The sequence below is a fragment of the Brachycentrus maculatus genome, unplaced genomic scaffold (genome assembly GCF_059751285.1).
Source record: "Brachycentrus maculatus isolate JH-2025_06_01 unplaced genomic scaffold, ASM5975128v1 h1tg000518l, whole genome shotgun sequence".
NCBI lineage: Eukaryota > Metazoa > Arthropoda > Insecta > Trichoptera > Brachycentridae > Brachycentrus > Brachycentrus maculatus.
The window spans coordinates 573,573-591,950 of record NW_028281264.1 but is presented as its reverse complement, the minus strand read 5'-3'; the positions used below and the strand labels follow the sequence as shown (position 1 = coordinate 591,950).

At 32.2% G+C, this 18,378-nt stretch overlaps 1 protein-coding gene across 1 annotated transcript; it reads left to right on the top strand.

Annotated features, from left to right (window-relative positions):
- The first annotated feature begins 3,286 nt into the window (after positions 1 to 3,286).
- On the top strand, positions 3,287 to 16,462 carry Gbeta76C (guanine nucleotide-binding protein subunit beta-2). The gene is made up of 9 exons (XM_088272730.1): positions 3,287 to 3,358; positions 8,314 to 8,459; positions 10,361 to 10,494; positions 13,031 to 13,196; positions 14,014 to 14,099; positions 14,174 to 14,289; positions 15,307 to 15,436; positions 15,517 to 15,603; positions 16,356 to 16,462. The coding sequence occupies exons 1-9, from the start codon at positions 3,287 to 3,289 to the stop codon at positions 16,460 to 16,462; spliced, it is 1,044 nt and encodes a 347-aa protein (XP_088128856.1).
- Positions 16,463 to 18,378: the final 1,916 nt, after the last annotated feature.

Sequence of the window (18,378 nt, the reverse complement as noted above, 5' to 3'; positions counted from 1 at the left end):
CCACCTATTGAAATATTGTCGATGGCTTCGATACGTGGTAGTGCTGCTCGTATTGCGAATTCTTCTTCTTTTTATGACTTTTCACTCTTCTAGAGCAGTGTTCCGCAAACTTTTTCTGTTCAAGGTACACCTGCCAAATTAAGAAATTTTAGAGGTACACCAAAGAAAAAATAAGTAAAATATTGCTTTTTTATCAAAATATAATACGAAAACACATAATATTGTAAAAATGTTTATTTAATATCTTTACAAAACTAGGCTTTTTTCCACGGCACACCACTAATCACCACGGTACACCAGTTTGCGGAACAATGTTCTCAGTGGTGGGATTTAGCCGGTTCGCATCGGTTTGCTAGAACCGGTGTCTAAAATTTTTAGAGTTCGCCGAACCGGCCCTTAACCCTTTGTTGTCACACAATAATCCGATTGAGATCATGTATCGGAGCACGCTCGGTATGCGAATTCAATAAACTTTTTCATAACGAAATTGACATTAATGATTTCCGCGGCTACATAGAAAATGTTCTGAGAAATCAACATAATCACGAGATTCCAAGATCTATCCAAAAAGCCAAAAATATAATCAGTACTATTGCAGTTAGTTCTGCAGAGGAAGAAAGAGAATTTTCCGCAATGAATATTATATATTCAGATAAAATAAATCGCTTTAATATTGAGAATGCAGCTAATTTGATGACGATTGATTTGATAGGTCTCCCATTAGATACCTGGGACCCAGTTCCATCAGTACAAACTTGTTTAAGAAAATATAACCACACAGCTGATGACACTAGGATTCAAATAGAAAAACCAAAGCATGTAGACGACAACCAAAAGGCAATTTGGAAATATTTAAATAAAACTGACTGAATTGTTTTTTAGTTATTTCATGTAGGATGTAGATGCCTACTTTGTTACAGAGCTTGTGTATATATTATGATTTATGTTCTACAACATTGTTACATTACTTTTAATTGACTTTTAAATCTGCACCTACTATTATCATTGGAGCATTCTCAGTTGTTCTGTTTATGTGCAGAATAAAAAAAAACAAATAAATCAATAATTGTATCCCAATATTCCTGCCATGAGTGAAAAAGTCTTTTCTTTTTAATAACGAGGAGGTCGTCGATATTGAGTTCATGTATGTATTCTGAGTCCCCGGTTAGGACGGCCTCCTTTGCCAGGGAATCCACCTTCTCATTTCGGGAATCCACCTTCTGCTTTCAAAGACAACAGCTGGAGGCGCGTTGCAGGAGCCTGGGTGAGGATCTATCCAACATCGAATCCGTGATAGTTCATAAGGAACTGTCACAAGAGGTTGCATCATACATGATAAAAATAGTGAAGGACATTGGTAACATAAACCAAAGTAGGACACAAAATGCCGAACCCTCTTCTAGTGGAACGGAAGGTCTGCTGATGACAGTCAACAGCCCGCCTTCTCCTGAGGAGTTTTACGTGGTTTCCTCCCAGCAATGAGCAAATGCAGAGAAGTTCCTATTTGACCCACACTAGATGATCCCTCCTGTTCCCAACACAGATTCAAATAAAACATATTTAATTAGCTAGAAGAAACAAAAATCCACTAAATGATCTATAAACCTTGTACATAATAAGCAAGGTAAATAATAAATGCAATTCCCATCTAAAAAAAAAAAAAAAAAACCTTCTCATTTCCTTCGATGCCGCAGTGGCTTGGAATCCAGGCAACAGTAACTTCTTTGTTCTACGAGGCGGCCTGAAATAAGTGGAATCGAGTCTCGACGGCATTCATCTTCAAGATATAGGAACGGAGGAGATTTTAATTTCTGTAAGACACTCAGAGAATCCGACCAAATTAGGAACTTGTTTTCCTGTGACTTTAACGCGTATTTTAAAGCCTCTCTGATAGCAATATTTTCTGCTGTGAAAATCGATGCTTTCCGGTTAAGCTTAAACAATTTTCGAAACTTATTTTATTCGCAATAAAAGGCCACTCCCATGTGGGCCAACGAGTCCGAGATCGAGAGGAGACCGAGATCCATCAGTGAAGATGACTTTCCAACCTGTCCACTTAGATGCCCGGATTTGGTGGAAATTTATATTGGGTTAGAGGTGGCTCTGATCTCCGGATGAGATTGAAATAGGAACTTGGGGAGTACTAAAATGATAAGGATATTGAGGAAGAAGGTCTTTTGTTACTGTTGAGTAATAATGGGGGGGGGTATTGTTTTTCCAAAAAGGGGAGAGGTTCACATTATTGAAGAGATTAAAAAAAATATTAAAGAGAAGATTATCTTTCTTGATCGAGTATTTTTTAAATATATGTAAATACATATAAATGTGTGTGTATATATATATATATATATATATATATATATATATATATATATATATATATATATATATATATATATATATATATATATTTATATATAAATATATATACACACACACATATGTATAAATATATATATATATATATATATATATATATATATATATATATATATATATATATATATATAAATATAAAAATTACATTTATTTAATATATTTACATTTTTATGTTTAACATAATACATTTTAAACATTTATACATACTTATGAAAAACTTTTATATTTAGATTCGCTGTGCCTCTCCAAAAAAGAGACTGAGCTCTTGTGCTTGGAAAGGGACTTACGCTTATGGTTTAATGTTTTATAATAAATGGTATAATGGTCTTTTTTTATTATTTTTTCAAGATTTATATGTAATGGGCTTTAATTTTTTTTCTTAAGAATTTTTATATCTTCTTTATGTTTTCTGATTTTTATTCAACTGAGTATGAAGTATAACTTATTCTCGACAGACTATGAAGCGTCGTCTTTGGTTTTATGTTAAAAATTACTATTTTGAAATAAATGTTAAATGAATAATTAAATAATTTATTAAAAATTCGGATGTACGCATAATATAAGTTAATCAAAACGTCAATTCAAAAACTGATCTCAAATAAAACTTCTTACTAGTTATTTGTATAGATGATTTAAAGTACATTTGAATGAAAGTATTTTTATATCGAAATGCATAGGTACTTGGATTAAATTGGACTGAGAATGGTTCCGCATTAAAGTAAGTAGTTGTTTGTACCTGCAGTGTTTAATTGAATAAAACCATAGTAATGTTGGGGACAGCAATCTTGTTAGGGAAATAGGATTATGTAGGTATTGTGCTCGTTATTAGTTCTCTAGCTTGTCCAGTTCCTCTCTTGACTTGCGAACTGTTGCGTGTTGACTCGCCTATCAATAATAAGACACGAAAATGCCCCCAAAGGACGACGCGGAAACAACGGCCCTCAAGAAGGAACTATCCGATATCATCGACAAAATTAAGGTACCTAATTATACGTAAACAATTCTAGTTATCGTCACACTAAGCTGATTTATAATGGATCATGTAGTATTAATTTACTAATAAACTCTTTATTAGATAGATGTTTTTTGTTGTTCTTTAAATTAATGCTCAGGAGTAGGTATGCAAAGAGAATAAATCGGCAAACCGCTGTTTTTGCAAACAATCTTCACTTATCCACATTAATGCATCTCCTCAAACTCCTCATACATACCCGCCGATTATTCCGACTCCTGACCTGACCACGCCCAAATATTGACCAACATGATTATGCCAAGTTTTTCTGGGTCTTCCTCTGCAGTTCCAACCAAATTCACCTTATAAATTTGTTTTCATGTTCTTTCTTTTTTTATTCATTCCGAACCGTCTCAACACACTTTTTTAATTTTATCGATAATGCTTATTTCAGCCTTGCATTCTTTCCTTGTCACTATTTAAACATCATACATCGTTTTGCCATACATTCGACTGAGCATTTCCATTGCATTTAGTCAACTTTTATCCTTCTTTTGCCAACTCCATGCTTCATTTTCATACATTATTGGAACCAGAACTCCGTTGTATACTGCCAGATTAGCTTTCGCCGACAGGTTTTTATTTCCTATAACTGATTTCAGTGCGCTACCCAAATTCACTCTGCTTCCTATCTTTTTTAATCTTTACATCCCTAGAAAAAACTGTTTACTGCAGTTATTGTGTACCATGGATATTATGGAATGTAACTATGGACAAATAGATATTTATTATATATCTCCCCTTTTAATTTACTTTTTTATGTATTTTAAATTTATATTGATTGAATATAGAATCTGTCCCGCCGCATTCCCAGATCTGATACTGAAGCATCTAGGCATCTGGGCAGCTTCCTGACAGACCTTCACTTGCAAAACAATATTTTTAAACTAATTTGCGAAATTTATTAAAAATGTAAAACAAAATTGTATTCCGCTTTATTGTGAATTTACAATAAAAAGCTTTCAATATCGCTATCACTGCCAATCTATATAAATACAAGTTTGTGAATCCACCACCAAATTTTCTAGAAATACCCCGGTGTACGCCGTGAAAGGGTAGTATTAAGTAAATTCCTTATTAATTGAATAATATTTCCTCCATTTTTTAGTATTCTTATTGGTTTCAAAGTTATTTAATTTTTGGATGAAAATAAGCTGTTAGCCCCATTGTGCGCCGTGGCGTAGTTAGGGTAAACGCTTGACTATGAAACTGGCGTCGCAGGCTCGATTTCCGTCGATTACTGAAGAAATTAAAGAAAGATTAACGTTCAGTTGGTCTGGGTTTTTGTGATGTATTTTTCTCATTTACCTTCCTATCTCTATTACCTGCAACATTATTCAATCCTACCTGCAGACAAGCTTTTATAAAGTGGAGGCTTTGAGAATTATTTATTTTATTTAAAATGGGTAAAACTATAATTTAGAGGTTTATTATCGATAATTTCAGAGACTCGACCAGAAGTTGAAATAAAAATACCTACATTTAGTTTACTGAATCAAGACAATATTCACTTAGCAAAAATGACCCGTGAAATGTTTCCTTTGGACCCGTGAAGTCCTAATGTGGAAGGTTACACCTCGTTTCCGGATCTTGATTAATTCACCAAATCGTACTCCATTTGACTATCGTCTATTTCCGTCTATAGAACACTCCCTGAAAGACAAAATTTTAAAAAATGTGGTGCTTTCTCCGATATTTCAATTCAAAATCACTCAATTTTTATAAGAGAGCATTGAAAATTTATAAAATAGATTGGAAAAGGTTATGAATAATGATGGCAAGTGTATTGTGATTTTATCAAGAGTTTTTTTTGATAAATTCTAATACGACAGTACAAAATAATGGTTCAATTCCAGGTCCACCTGATATAAAGTAAGACTGTTACACATATTAACGAACGATTGACGTCATTTGATACTGTATACTTTTAATGCTTCAGGATTAATTAGTAAAATCCCCTCAAGAGGGTTGAACATCGGAAATATTTCGCGGCTAACCAATTTTTAATTAATATATTACATCAAAAAAAATATATATATTTATATGTATATATATATATATATATATATATATATATATATATATATATATATATATATATATATATATATAAATATATATATATATATATATATATATATATATATATATATATATATATATATATATATATATATATATATATATATATATATATATTTATATATATATATATATACATATATATATATATATATATATTTATATATATATATATATATATATATATATATATATATATATATATATATGTATATATATATATTTATATATATATATATATATATGTATATATATATATATATATATATATATATGTATATATATATATATATATATATATATATATATATATATATATATATATATATATATATATATATATATATATATATATATATATATATATAAACACATCGCTCACTCCTTTAAACGACGTCATGTATCAAAAATCGTCAATTTTCAGTTATGCATGTTTTCGGAATGCCCAGAAAATGTACTGTATCCCAGCAAAAGGGCATATTTTTAACTTAATATTTACCCGGTACAGGGCAGAAAGTGTTGTTTTTGCATTTTGAAGAAAAGGTATTGTTTGATTATTTTTTAAATATAATAAAATAAATATTTTTCAAATGGAGAAAAAAAACAGGTTTTACCTAAAAAGATCTGTTACACAGTAAAAAGTTCAGTAAGAGGCATGATATTTATTTTTAATACATTTAACTATATTTTTAAACTTTAAAAACAATCTCCTGAAAAATCAGTTTTTTTTTATATATGACGTTGTTGAAAGGAGTGAGCGACATATACTTCAAATAATAAAGTTGAAGTTGTTACATCCTAAGGGCATGTAATACCGTATGATTACGTGAAAATGGTTTCTCGAATATTAAAAAGGTCAACTAATCATGTTATGCTGTTAGTAATTTTATGACACAAACAAAGTTCGTTCTTTCATCCAAAACAATTTTACTGACGTCATAAAAAGTTTATTCTCCGAGATATTATCAATTTTTAAATTTAGTCCAATCTGTACATTTATTTATTAGGAATTGTATAAGATACTATCGCAAATAATACACGAGTATTTTATTTATTGTTTCGGCATTAACTTTGTGGTAAGACATGTTACAATAATTAAAGAAAACACTTCGTTTTTTACTCAAGTGGTAAAAAACAAAGTGTTTTCTTTAATACACGAGTACATATTGTTATTTTTTTAATGGGTTGTCCTGAATCAGAATGACATTTTCTTGTAATTAGTATTAATTTAATCGATAGATAAACTATCTAAGGATCTGTTAAAAAAGTGACATAGGCCTATCTAAATATTTCCAAGAATATAAATATTGGTAAATGGGGAGATTTTGGAACAGGTAGATGATTTCATATATTTGGGTAGTATGTGTTCTAGGGATGGAAAGATTGATAAAGACATAGAAAGGAGAGTGAATGCTGGGAACAGAGTGAATGGTGCACTAAAATCAGTTTTAGCAAATAAAAATCTATCAGCGGAAGCTAAACTGGCAGTACACAATGGAGTTCTGGTTCCAACCCTTATGTATGGAAGCGAAGCATGGAGTTGGTAAAAGAAGGATGAAAGCAGACTGAATGCAGTCGAAATGCGATCCCTCAGACGAATGTGTGGCAAAACGATGTTTGATAGATGTTCGAATGATGAAATAAGGAAAGAATGTAAAGCTGAGATAAGCATTATCGATAAAATTAAGAAAGGTGTGTTGAGATGGTTTGGACATGTGGAGCGTATGAGTGAAGAAAGAACGGTTAAACAAATTTATGAAGCGAATGTAGTTGTAGAACCGAGGAAAACTTGGCACAATCAGGTATGTCAAATACTTGAAAGCGGCCGGGTCAGGAGTCGTAATAATCGTCAGGTATGTATGAGGAGATGCATGAATGTAGAAGAGGCAAAGAATGTTTTTTTGCAAAGACAGAGTGGAATGGCGTTCGATTCTCTCTGCCTACCCCTGCGAGGAAGCGGCGTGATGGTTAGTTAGTTAGTTAGTTAGTTTAAAGCCAAAATCAGACGAGCGTCGAGACTGATATACGAGCGGTCGCGATCGCCTTATTATTGAAAACTTTGCGACGCGTTTTCTACAGATTTTATTTCTATAATTTTTCTAAATTGGCGGGCGTCATAACTAAAATAATAAACAGCTTAATTATTTGATCTACAGACTTTATTTACTTCACTATTTAATTTTCTTCTAAGTGAACTAAAAAAAATACATTATAACTTATTTTTCCTATACAAAAACGGTGTTTTAAGAAAAGAGAAAAAATAATTACGCCAAATGTTTCCTGGGTTTAAGAAAATTAAGTTGTGATATATCGAATACTGGGTCGATTAATGATAAGGATTCAGAACAATGAGGTATTATGACTCGGGAAGAATATCTATTTTAACATGCTTAACCTATGTGTAAGACTCGTTTTGTGTTTATAACAGCCGATATAATCAATATTTTCATTCATCATTTTCTTTTGCAAAATTTGCTTTCATAAAAACGTTATTTTCGTAAGTTGGTAACGAATGACGTCACGGAAACGAATCCACACTAGTATTATACAGCTCTATAAAGCAGATACATAAAGGGATACGCCCCATAACACACCCGATGACGTAAAATTTGATGACGTATAGCGGTGTCCGCTTTTCGTTTTATTAAAATATCTAAAGTTTACACCTTCATATCTCCCTTACTTCTCTATAGATTACAATAAGAATGTTGCCGATAGTCTTGTGATTTTTCGTGTTAATTTATTGGTCAATAATAACACATCATGAGAATGATCAATTGCTTCGGAGGCGTGTATGAATGTACCTGCGTATAATTCAAGAATTATGAATCATTTTTCAGGGAGACCAGAAGAAGAATGACGACGCTAACTTGCAGGAAAAGTGCAGTGATATGGCTGATGCACCTAAAGTGAGACTGCAGACAAAGAAGCTACTGAAAGGGCATATTAACAAGGTTAATTCCGTGCATTTCAGCGGGGACTCCAGGTAACTATCAAATACTATTTCAAATTAAACAACAAACAAATAAGTCGAAGCTTTTAATAACAATAATTAATACATTACGAATTCATGCCTACCCCCATTTTGCCATTTTCTTTAGAACATCTGGCGGTTTTCACATTTTAAATCAGGGCTGTCCAAACTAGATACGATCCCGGAACAACTAAAAAGATTGGAGAGAAATATAAAAATATAGGGATGTATTGTTATGATGGCAGTCACCTTGTGGTTATATCTATATATGCGGATAATAATTTTACTTGGTTAATGCAACCATTTCTGAATATCTATTGTTACACGTGTTTCCATGCATTTCGTATCATTTCAAAAACCGTATGTGAAATAAGAATAAAGTAGGAGATGTGTCTTATTTTTTGTGTTTTATCAGTGGGAACATGGACAATAGGGGGGGAAGCTTAAGTCATTGTAATATTGATAATGATGGGATAATTATTATTTTTATTTTTGTGAATTTCTATTATTGCAAAATGTTGCAGTTTGTGATTTTTCGTATTAATCATTTTTGGGATTTATACGCTATTGTTTTTATATGCGTGATTGTTGTCTGTATATTTTCTTATATGTATTTAAAAAATGTGGATTTTCATTCGTTTAGTCAATATCCACATTAAATCCCCGAATAATTGTGGCAGAAAATTTGTATTCCTATGAATAGGCCAAACTGCAAAACTTAGAATTAATGTAAATTAAAAAGCGCCCTTGAGGCGATTTTACACGAAAACGGAGCTGTATAAATTAGCCATACTTATTGATTATTTATTATTATTATTTTTCTTATCCTGGAAGGTGTAAGTTTTTCATATTGCTGAAATGATCATAAAAATAATGAAATAATTAAATTATTGGCGTTTTAATTATTGCTTTATTTTAAGATAAATTTGGAAACAAAGAAAAAAAATTATGACATATTATGCACCTTGAATTTTTCCATGGATGCGACGATTTAAATTTTAGATACATTCATTTCCTTTCGTGCGATATTATTCCATGTGTATTGTATTTTTTATATGCTTAAATTTGTCGAAATTAGTAAATTATTTATGGAAACAAAAAAATAGATTTTCTTGATGTAGTTGACATAGAGGAAAAAGCTAAAATCAGGAAAACTTAAACATTAGGAGCATAGGAAGTTTTATTGTATAATTTACACGCATTTTTATGATCAATCAAATACAAAAGCTCAGGGTATACAACTTTCCGAAAATCGAGTAACGTGGTTGTCAATCTTGGTTTGAATGGTGAATGTTACACAATGTATACATAGAAATATCACTTAACTAATCGTTGACGGTAACCCCAGACTTCCATATTCTCATAACCTCATACAAGTATTTATCTGCGATAGGTATTTTTACCTGTGGCAGGTAAAAAATATGTTACAAAAAATACCGCAATGTGAGCGCCATCTGTTAAACGTTATAGCAACACATACAATACTAAACATTGCTCTTGGCGGACAGCGTGTTTCTTGACAGCGGCTGTAATATTGTATTTAACGATTTGTTGTGTCGTAAAGTAAAAACTACCATATAATATTATCAAAAGTCAGGTCAGGAGGCGCAATAATTAGCGTGTTTGAATGAGGCGTTCTATTCTTCCTGCCTACTCCTGCAGCGAAGTGTCGTGATGGTTAGTTAGTTATATACCACATGATAAAAGTAAGCCATTTTCGTCGAATAGATAATAATATTAGCAACTATGTATCAGGTGGGGTAGAATTATTATCATGAAACATTGAGCCGCGTATTGGTGAAAAGTTTATTTGCGATATTCTGTATTGCGATGGCACTGTTTACCGTGTATTTTGTTCATTTAATTATTCAGTCCTTCCTGCCTACATTGCCGACCCGCTATTCGTTTTTCAGACACTGCGTGACGGGATCCCTGGATGGAAAACTTATTATTTGGGATACCTGGACTGGTAACAAGGTACAGGTGATTCCCCTGAGATCCTCTTGGGTCATGAGTGTTGCCTTCGCTACATCTGGAAACTTCGTAGGTAAGAAAATAAAACATTAGTGAAATGTAGAGAAATGGAATAATAGGTAATTTTATCAAAAAAATAATTGAAAAGTACGATGATAATACGCATATTTTGTAAAAGCATTTGAAATATGGATATTTCAATTGATTACAAGACTAATGCTAATATTATATTATAAACATTGACTGGAAGTTATGCAGAAAGGAGTCAGTCCACAAATTATAAAAACTAATCGAGAGTTCAAATGATTTAAAAAATAGCTTTTTCAATAAATTTAAAATGAAAATACCAAAGATATATGAAAGATAAATATTAGTTATACTAAATACTGTAAAACCTCGTCAATTCGCAATTTAAGCGACTAGAATTGTAAACATATCCCAAACCTCAAATTTACAAAAAAAATACTCATTTAAAAACTTATTTTCAAATATTAATCACTAATGCACGGCGATGTTTTTAAAGTAATTTGTACTCTTGTTAACAATAGAGAATAAGAAAATTATAATAATAAAAATCAAATAGGAAATCTAAAAAATATATTCTAATACTTAATATAACTTTTACAACAAGAAAAACCTCAATTAAAACTCTAGTCTGGAGTACTTATAACTATCGTATGGCGTTTAAAATGTGGTGCTACAGGCGCATGTTGGAGATTCATTGGTCAGAACATAAAGGGAACAACGAAGTACTATCTCCGACATGTGCTACAGCGGGTACGCCGAGTTGAAGAGACGAGCGGAGGATAGACCCGGGTGGAGACAGGCCATGATAGAGGCAAACCCATCATCACACAGATTTTATCCCACGACGGATAATAATAAAATAAAATATAGATTTCTTTAAAAAAAACGAATTTTGAAAAAAACGAATAAATTAATTGAATTGTCTAAATGTTTTAATGATAAACCTTTAAAAAACCAAATTATAAATATGTATTTCTTAAAATATGTTGATATTCTCATTGAATCTTTTTTTAAATCATTTTATTACATACATTTTATACATGTATTACTGTGGCGTACACAGAGAATTAATTAGGGTAGGTAGTTAGGTACGCTAGGTACTACTTAGTAAGGTAAAGATGGAACTGGTGGCGTTTTTATATGTCAAGCGGGTAAGTTAGGATAAGAACTGCTTTTCTGCCTATATGGAATGCACGCCCCTGGTATATGTAGTCGTAAATGACACAAATACGTGAACAAAAATGTGAAAAAAATCGTGCGTATTCCTCTTTTAAACTCTTTAGCCCCGTAAAGTGTCAATATACTGCTTCATCGTGTCCTTGAAAACTTGATCGATTTTCCAATGTGAATGACTGGCATGCTTTCTATCTCACTCGCACTCGCGGACAGATTTGCCGTCTAATTCTCGCGATGTTCTTTTAACGCCCGTGAAAATAGGCTTCATATAAATTGTACACAACTTTTTTTACATCTATCAGCTCCTAGTTTAATCTTTGCACTGTCAACTTAATCGTTTTTATGCCGAGATTTTTTCTTAAATGAAAACTAAATTTGATGATTTATTTTTTTGTAAAAATGGTCCATTTTAAACTTCGTGGACTTTGTAAGGACGAAAACAATTTTGCAAAAAAAATACTTTTTTAATTTCCACTAACAATTTGTTAAATTTGTATTGTTTCGATATATCGATCCTCGGCACTAACCGTATCATCAATCACATGAAGGCATGGTGATCAGTCTTACATTCCAGATTCTTCGATAAAGAAATGGAATATATTTGATGGGATACAAACAGGATTACCAGGTCTTTTCCAAATAAATACCGAACAATAAGCAAAAAACAAGAAGTTTTAATTATTTATTTATATTATTAAATTAAAATTAACGTACCATTGCACAAGAGCAACTAGCTAACCTAACTTATGTATAAAATTATATTTTTTCTTACTAATCCACGATTCCAGCAATGTCTTATTTGCTTTGACTGCCCCATGCATTTCGCGACATGTCTAGCCTTCACCATGTCCACACTTGGTTCATATACCTAAATACTCTTTCCACATATCGCTCACTCCTTTCAAGAATGTCATAAATCAAAAATCTTGATTTTTCAGGAGAACGTATTTAAAGTTTAAAAATATAACACAATGTATTAAAAATAAACATCAAGCCATTTATTGAACTTTTTACTGTGCAACAGATCTTTTAAGGTAAAACCTGGGTTTTTTTTTCCATTTGAAAAATATTTAATAAATTAAAAAAAAATATTAATCAATACCTTTTCTTCAAAATGCAAAAACAACATTTTCTGCCCTGTGGCGGGTAAATATTAAGTTGAAAATATGCCTCTTTTCCTGGGATATAGTACATTTTCTGGGCATTCCGAAAACAGGCACAACTGAAAATTGACGATTTTTTATTTATGACGTCCTTGAAAGGAGTGAGCGATATGTCGTAAAAACACTCGATGGTATATCGGGGGAAAAGTTTTTTTTATTCATAACTTACGACCTTAATTAAATGAAAAACATTTAAATTCTTGTAATTTTCATGTTTAATATATTTAAAAACATTACTTATAGCATGCGGGGGAATGGACAATATGTGTACGGTTTATGACGTGAACAACCGTGATTCGACTGGTGCGGCCAAAATTGTGCGAGAACTGGCGGGTTACGAGGGATTTCTGAGTTCCTGTCGCTTCCTGGACGATAAGAAAATCATCACAGGATCTGGTGATATGAAAATGTAATCATTTATTCAATTGTTTACTAAATTTGAATTTATCTTTTCAAATCCATCACCAACTCTTCAAAAATAATTAAATTGCTTGGAAGGCGCCGTAGCTTAGTTGGGTAGACCCTCGGCTGCGAAACTGGCGTCGCGGGCTCGAATCCTACCAATTGCAAAATAAATTTTAAAAATATTTATTTTTAATTGGTCTGGGTGTTTTTTATGTATTTTTCACATTTACGTTCCTCATCCTTACTATCCTACCTGCAGACAAGCTTATACAAGTAGAGCCTTTTTTAACAAAAAGTCATTTTAAAAAAATAATCCACGTAAGTTAAGTGAAAACGGCTAATTTTTAACAAAACAAAAAAGGTCTAAAATTGAAATGAACAGGTTTGGCTCTTAAAAATAATTTTCATCGTTGTTATGTGCTTATTTGACTCCTTGGCTAATATCGTAGTCGTACAGGAGAAAGTGACCAACTGACAAAACGTAAAATGTTCAGGAGGGCCATTTAAGTCACTTTTGTTTGCCAAGAAAATAAACATCAATGCAGTTAGTTATTTTTCCAAATCAATATATTACACTTATAAGTTTAAAATCCTTTGGGATTTTTTCAGGGCAATATTAAGCTAGTAAGATATCATATAGTCAATGATCACGTTTTTGTAAAAAATGCACTTGGTCACTTTCTCCTGTATGACTACGATACGTTTGCCGACCATTGTGCTAGGACATTATATTTAACAGTGTTGAAAAAATCCTACAAAATAGTTTATTTTTACTGTAATATAATATGTGATTATTTAATTTATTTAAAATAATTTTTTAGTTGTATTTGGGACTTGGAAGTTGGAAAACGAACATCAGATTTTGAAGCACATAACGGAGACGTTGTTTCAATCTCACTAGGACCGGGTAAGAAATTTTATAATTTAACGGTTTTTCATGTATTTCAATAGATGTTTTATAGATATATTCCTGCATTCTAGATCACAATACGTATGTGACGGGGTCTGTTGATAGAACATGCAAACTATGGGATGTTCGAGAAGAATCACCGAGACAGACATTTTTTGGTCATGAGTCCGATGTCAATAGTGTTAGTGTAAGTATAAAAAACAGTATGATTACTGAGATTTAATACCGAATAAATTTATAATACAGAGATTTTTTAGCGTATAAATTTAAATTAAATATTTTCTTTTTCGATAAGCGAATTTCGCAAAACAAAAATGAAGATTGTATTTTTCTTCATATTTCAATAAATACAATGTTTTTTAATTATGAATAAAGATATTTAAAAATTATTCTATCCCATCCGGCAGAATTTGGAGCGCCATAGTTTATTTACCAATAAAATGAGAAATGAACATTAATAATGAAGGAACAAATATTTATATGCACAAGTTATTTTTTTAACTTTTTAACATTTATTATTCAAGTCGGCGATTTTGCGCGGGTAACACTTAATAAATATTAACACAACAACAACAAAAAACGAATAAAAATATTTCATAAAATAAGATTCATATTGTATTTTAAACATTGATAAAAATATATACATAAAAAATAGGAAACTAGCTCATTGAAATATGTTTTTGACTCCTGTAATTGGAGATAATCCAGATTTTGTGAACAAGTATTTGGACACACTCAAAATGTTGTAAATGAATTATCTGGTCAAATTATAAGCTTAAATAATAAAAATGAAAATGGTATTTTCTGGCGTTTCTCATGTGTGTGATTATGATCCAGGATTCGGACCTCACATACTAATATAAGAGTTTCTGCTCAATAAAAAGCTTCTTTACATCTCACCAATAGATGTCTCTAGTGAAGTTCTAGAGATTCAAGAACAAGGTTTCTAAATTTGTGCATATATATAGAACTTCCGAGAATTTGAGTAGTGTGGTTGTCAATAATGGGTACAATGATCACCTAAACTAGCCTATGACGGTCGTCAGCCCCGTAAATGCCCAGACTTCCATATTCTTCTTCATCTTTGATGAGATGTCAAAAAATAAATAGTAAATATGTTTCGTTATGAAGAAGAAAAAAAATGTATGTAAGAAAAGAAAAACGTTTTTGTATTATTTTATCCACATTATAACATGTTTTTTAGTTCCATCCGAATGGCCAGGCTTTTGCTACAGGGTCAGAAGACAAATCAGCGCGTCTGTTTGATATTCGGAGTGATCAGCAATTGGCTCACTTCAAGAGCCCTAGTAACACTTGTGGCTTTACCAGCTGCGGTACACAAATTTCCTATTCATCAGTCTTCAATATTTTGACTATGAACGAAGATTTGAGCAATTTAATTTATTTTATATAGGTCTGTCGCTGAGTGGGCGATTCATCTTGTGCGGGTCAGATGACAATTACGTCCACATTTGGGATACGCTGAAAAATCAGCATAATGGTATGTTTATGTCACTATGTCTACATGTATGTCACACCCTTATAATATGTATCGCATAAGATTTCTAAGTACAGTGAAACCTCCAGCTATCGTTCCTCGAAAAATCGTTTTCCTGGATGTGTCATTTATTTCTTCTATCCCGACTTAATTTCATACTAAACTAAACCGCATCGATCGTTTCTCTATCACCATTTACCGCATTTATCGTTCTAATTAAGCTGCATATTTGATACATTTTGTCAGTTTTTTTTAACATTATTTCCAATTTTCTTACATTCAACGGCAACGTATGGGATAGAAACTATCGAAAGCTTGTGTAACCGATAGCAGGAGAGGTCGATATTTATGAAAAGGAGCCGCTGCCTGTACCTGCATTTCCAGAAGCGTGTACACTCTTTGAAAGAAAACTTTCTAAAACGCACATTCAATAACCGATGCTGAATAAATACTTTTTGCAAAGCCGAAAATATACTATTGACTTACGAAAATAAAACAGTTAAAAAACAAAAGAATTTTTCAAAATTCTATTCACGTTTGAATTTTTTTTAAATAAATACATTTGCATCTGAAACATGTATTCTTCTTAGAATTTAAGCCTACGAATGGTTATGCAGATTGGGAGGACGGTATCTTTACTCGGTCGTATCTATTTGCGTATTGACCTCTTAATCCCGCATTCATAGTTTATTTTAATAGGTCCCTTTAAAAACGATAGATAGAGGTTTCACTGAACATATTTTCTCTTCCTCCAGGAACACTTTCCGGCCATGAGAATCGAATTACATCTCTCTCCGTCTCAGGGAATGGAATGGCGCTCGCTACCTGTTCCTGGGATCAAATGGTCCGAATTTGGGTGTAGAAAAATATCCAAGACTGTACTTTGAATTCTAAAATATTTAAGCAAATGTTTCATTCCTTTATAACAAAATATGTGTATCAAATAGTCAGTTGTTTAGGTTTATATGCTTATTTTAATACGTAAGTTTATTATGCTAGTTCGTCCAACTTTTCAGTTTAACTGGTTGCCTAAAAAAATGTTATGTATGTATATAACATATCAATTCGAATTGATTAAATACAGGGTGATTCACTATGACCTTTTTTTTCAATAGACTTTCATTGAGAGTTGTGTTAAACATCTTCAGTTGTGTTAAACTATCATAGTAATTTTTTTTATTCAGTATTATTTGAAATTTCCTGGAAAGACTTCCACCGCAGCAACGTTTACAAATTGTTCGTTTTCAAGATACACTGTTTTAGACCAAAATTTTGTTCAGCGCTGAGACCCATTTCTGGCTCAATTGCTACGTCAATAAGCAAAATTCCGCATTTGAGATGGTGAACAACCCAAAAAGAAAAAATTTAACCAACAAAAATCGGCGGTTTGGGTGGTTCATGGGTCGGCGGAATTGTCGGTCCGTTTTCATAATAGACTTTTTGCTTCCTGAAATTGAAGTCCAAGATCTCAACGAGATTCGGTTCCAACAAAACGGCTCTACTTGCCACACAGTGAAACAATGCCTCTATTGAGAGATCGATTCGGTGAGAAGTAAATTTTACGTTTTGGATTGGTGAATTGACCACCTAGATCGTGTGATATCACACCTCTAGACTTTTTTCTTTGTTGCTACGTAAAGTCTAAAGTCTTTGAGAATAAGCCAGCTTCAATGAGGCATTGGAAGCCAACATTGATAACGTCAATAGCGCCATACCGATAGAAATGCTAGAACATGTCATTGAAAATTGGGCCTTTAGAATGGACGTTCTGAAGCGCGGTCACGGCCAACGTTTGAAAGATACAGTGGAATATAACGAGCACCTCTCATAACGAGTAATTCGCATAACGAGCAAAAAATATTTTGATAAAGTTGCTCCCTTAACGAGCGATGTTTCGCATAACAAGTAACAGAAGAAAGGCAAGTCCCTTTTTCACGACATTCACTTGTGAACCGGGACTTTCGCGGCTTGGGAATGAGTTACCAAGAGAACCCTCACTCCTGCTTGGAAAAAAACTTTGGCCAGAAAGCGTGGTCAAATGTGATTCTAAAACATTAACTGTGGAGTCTACAGTCAACGAGATTTGTCATTAGCCAATATCATGGGACTCGAGGCGGATAACAACGATATTGAAAAGCTTATGCAAGAGTACAGCCAAGAGCTGACCACCGAAGAGCTTATGGAGTTGCAACGTGTTTCACAGTAAGAAATTATGGAAAAGAGTTTTTTAATGGAGGAGGAAGAAGTAGCAGAACAACAATCTCCTAGGACAATAAGAGAAATGCTGAAAGCATGGGAAACTGTTGCAGCGTACATTAAGAATCATTAGCCTAATCAGGAGGTGGCTATTCGTGCTACGAATTTTTAAAATGATAATTTTCTGAAATATTTTCGCCAAATTTTGAAGCGTCAGCAAAAACAAATGTCTTAAAACAGTTTTTAATTAAAAGAGATTAATTATTTGTCATAAATTCATATTATTTTTGTTTTTTTTTCAAATCTAAATTATATTTTAAGTTTTTACAATCCTTAACAATTTATAAGTAATTTTAATTTGAATAAACGTTAAAAAAATATATATTAAAAATCGAGTTTTCTTTTGGCCTGGAACGCATTATCGTATTATACATCGATTTGTATGGGAAAAAATGTTTCACTTAACGAGTAAGATGCTGGAACGAATTAAACTCATTATGAGAGGTTCCACTGTATTATTTTTAAAGGGAATTCCAAATACCGATACTAAAGATACCACGATTAATTTGAGTTTTTAGACTT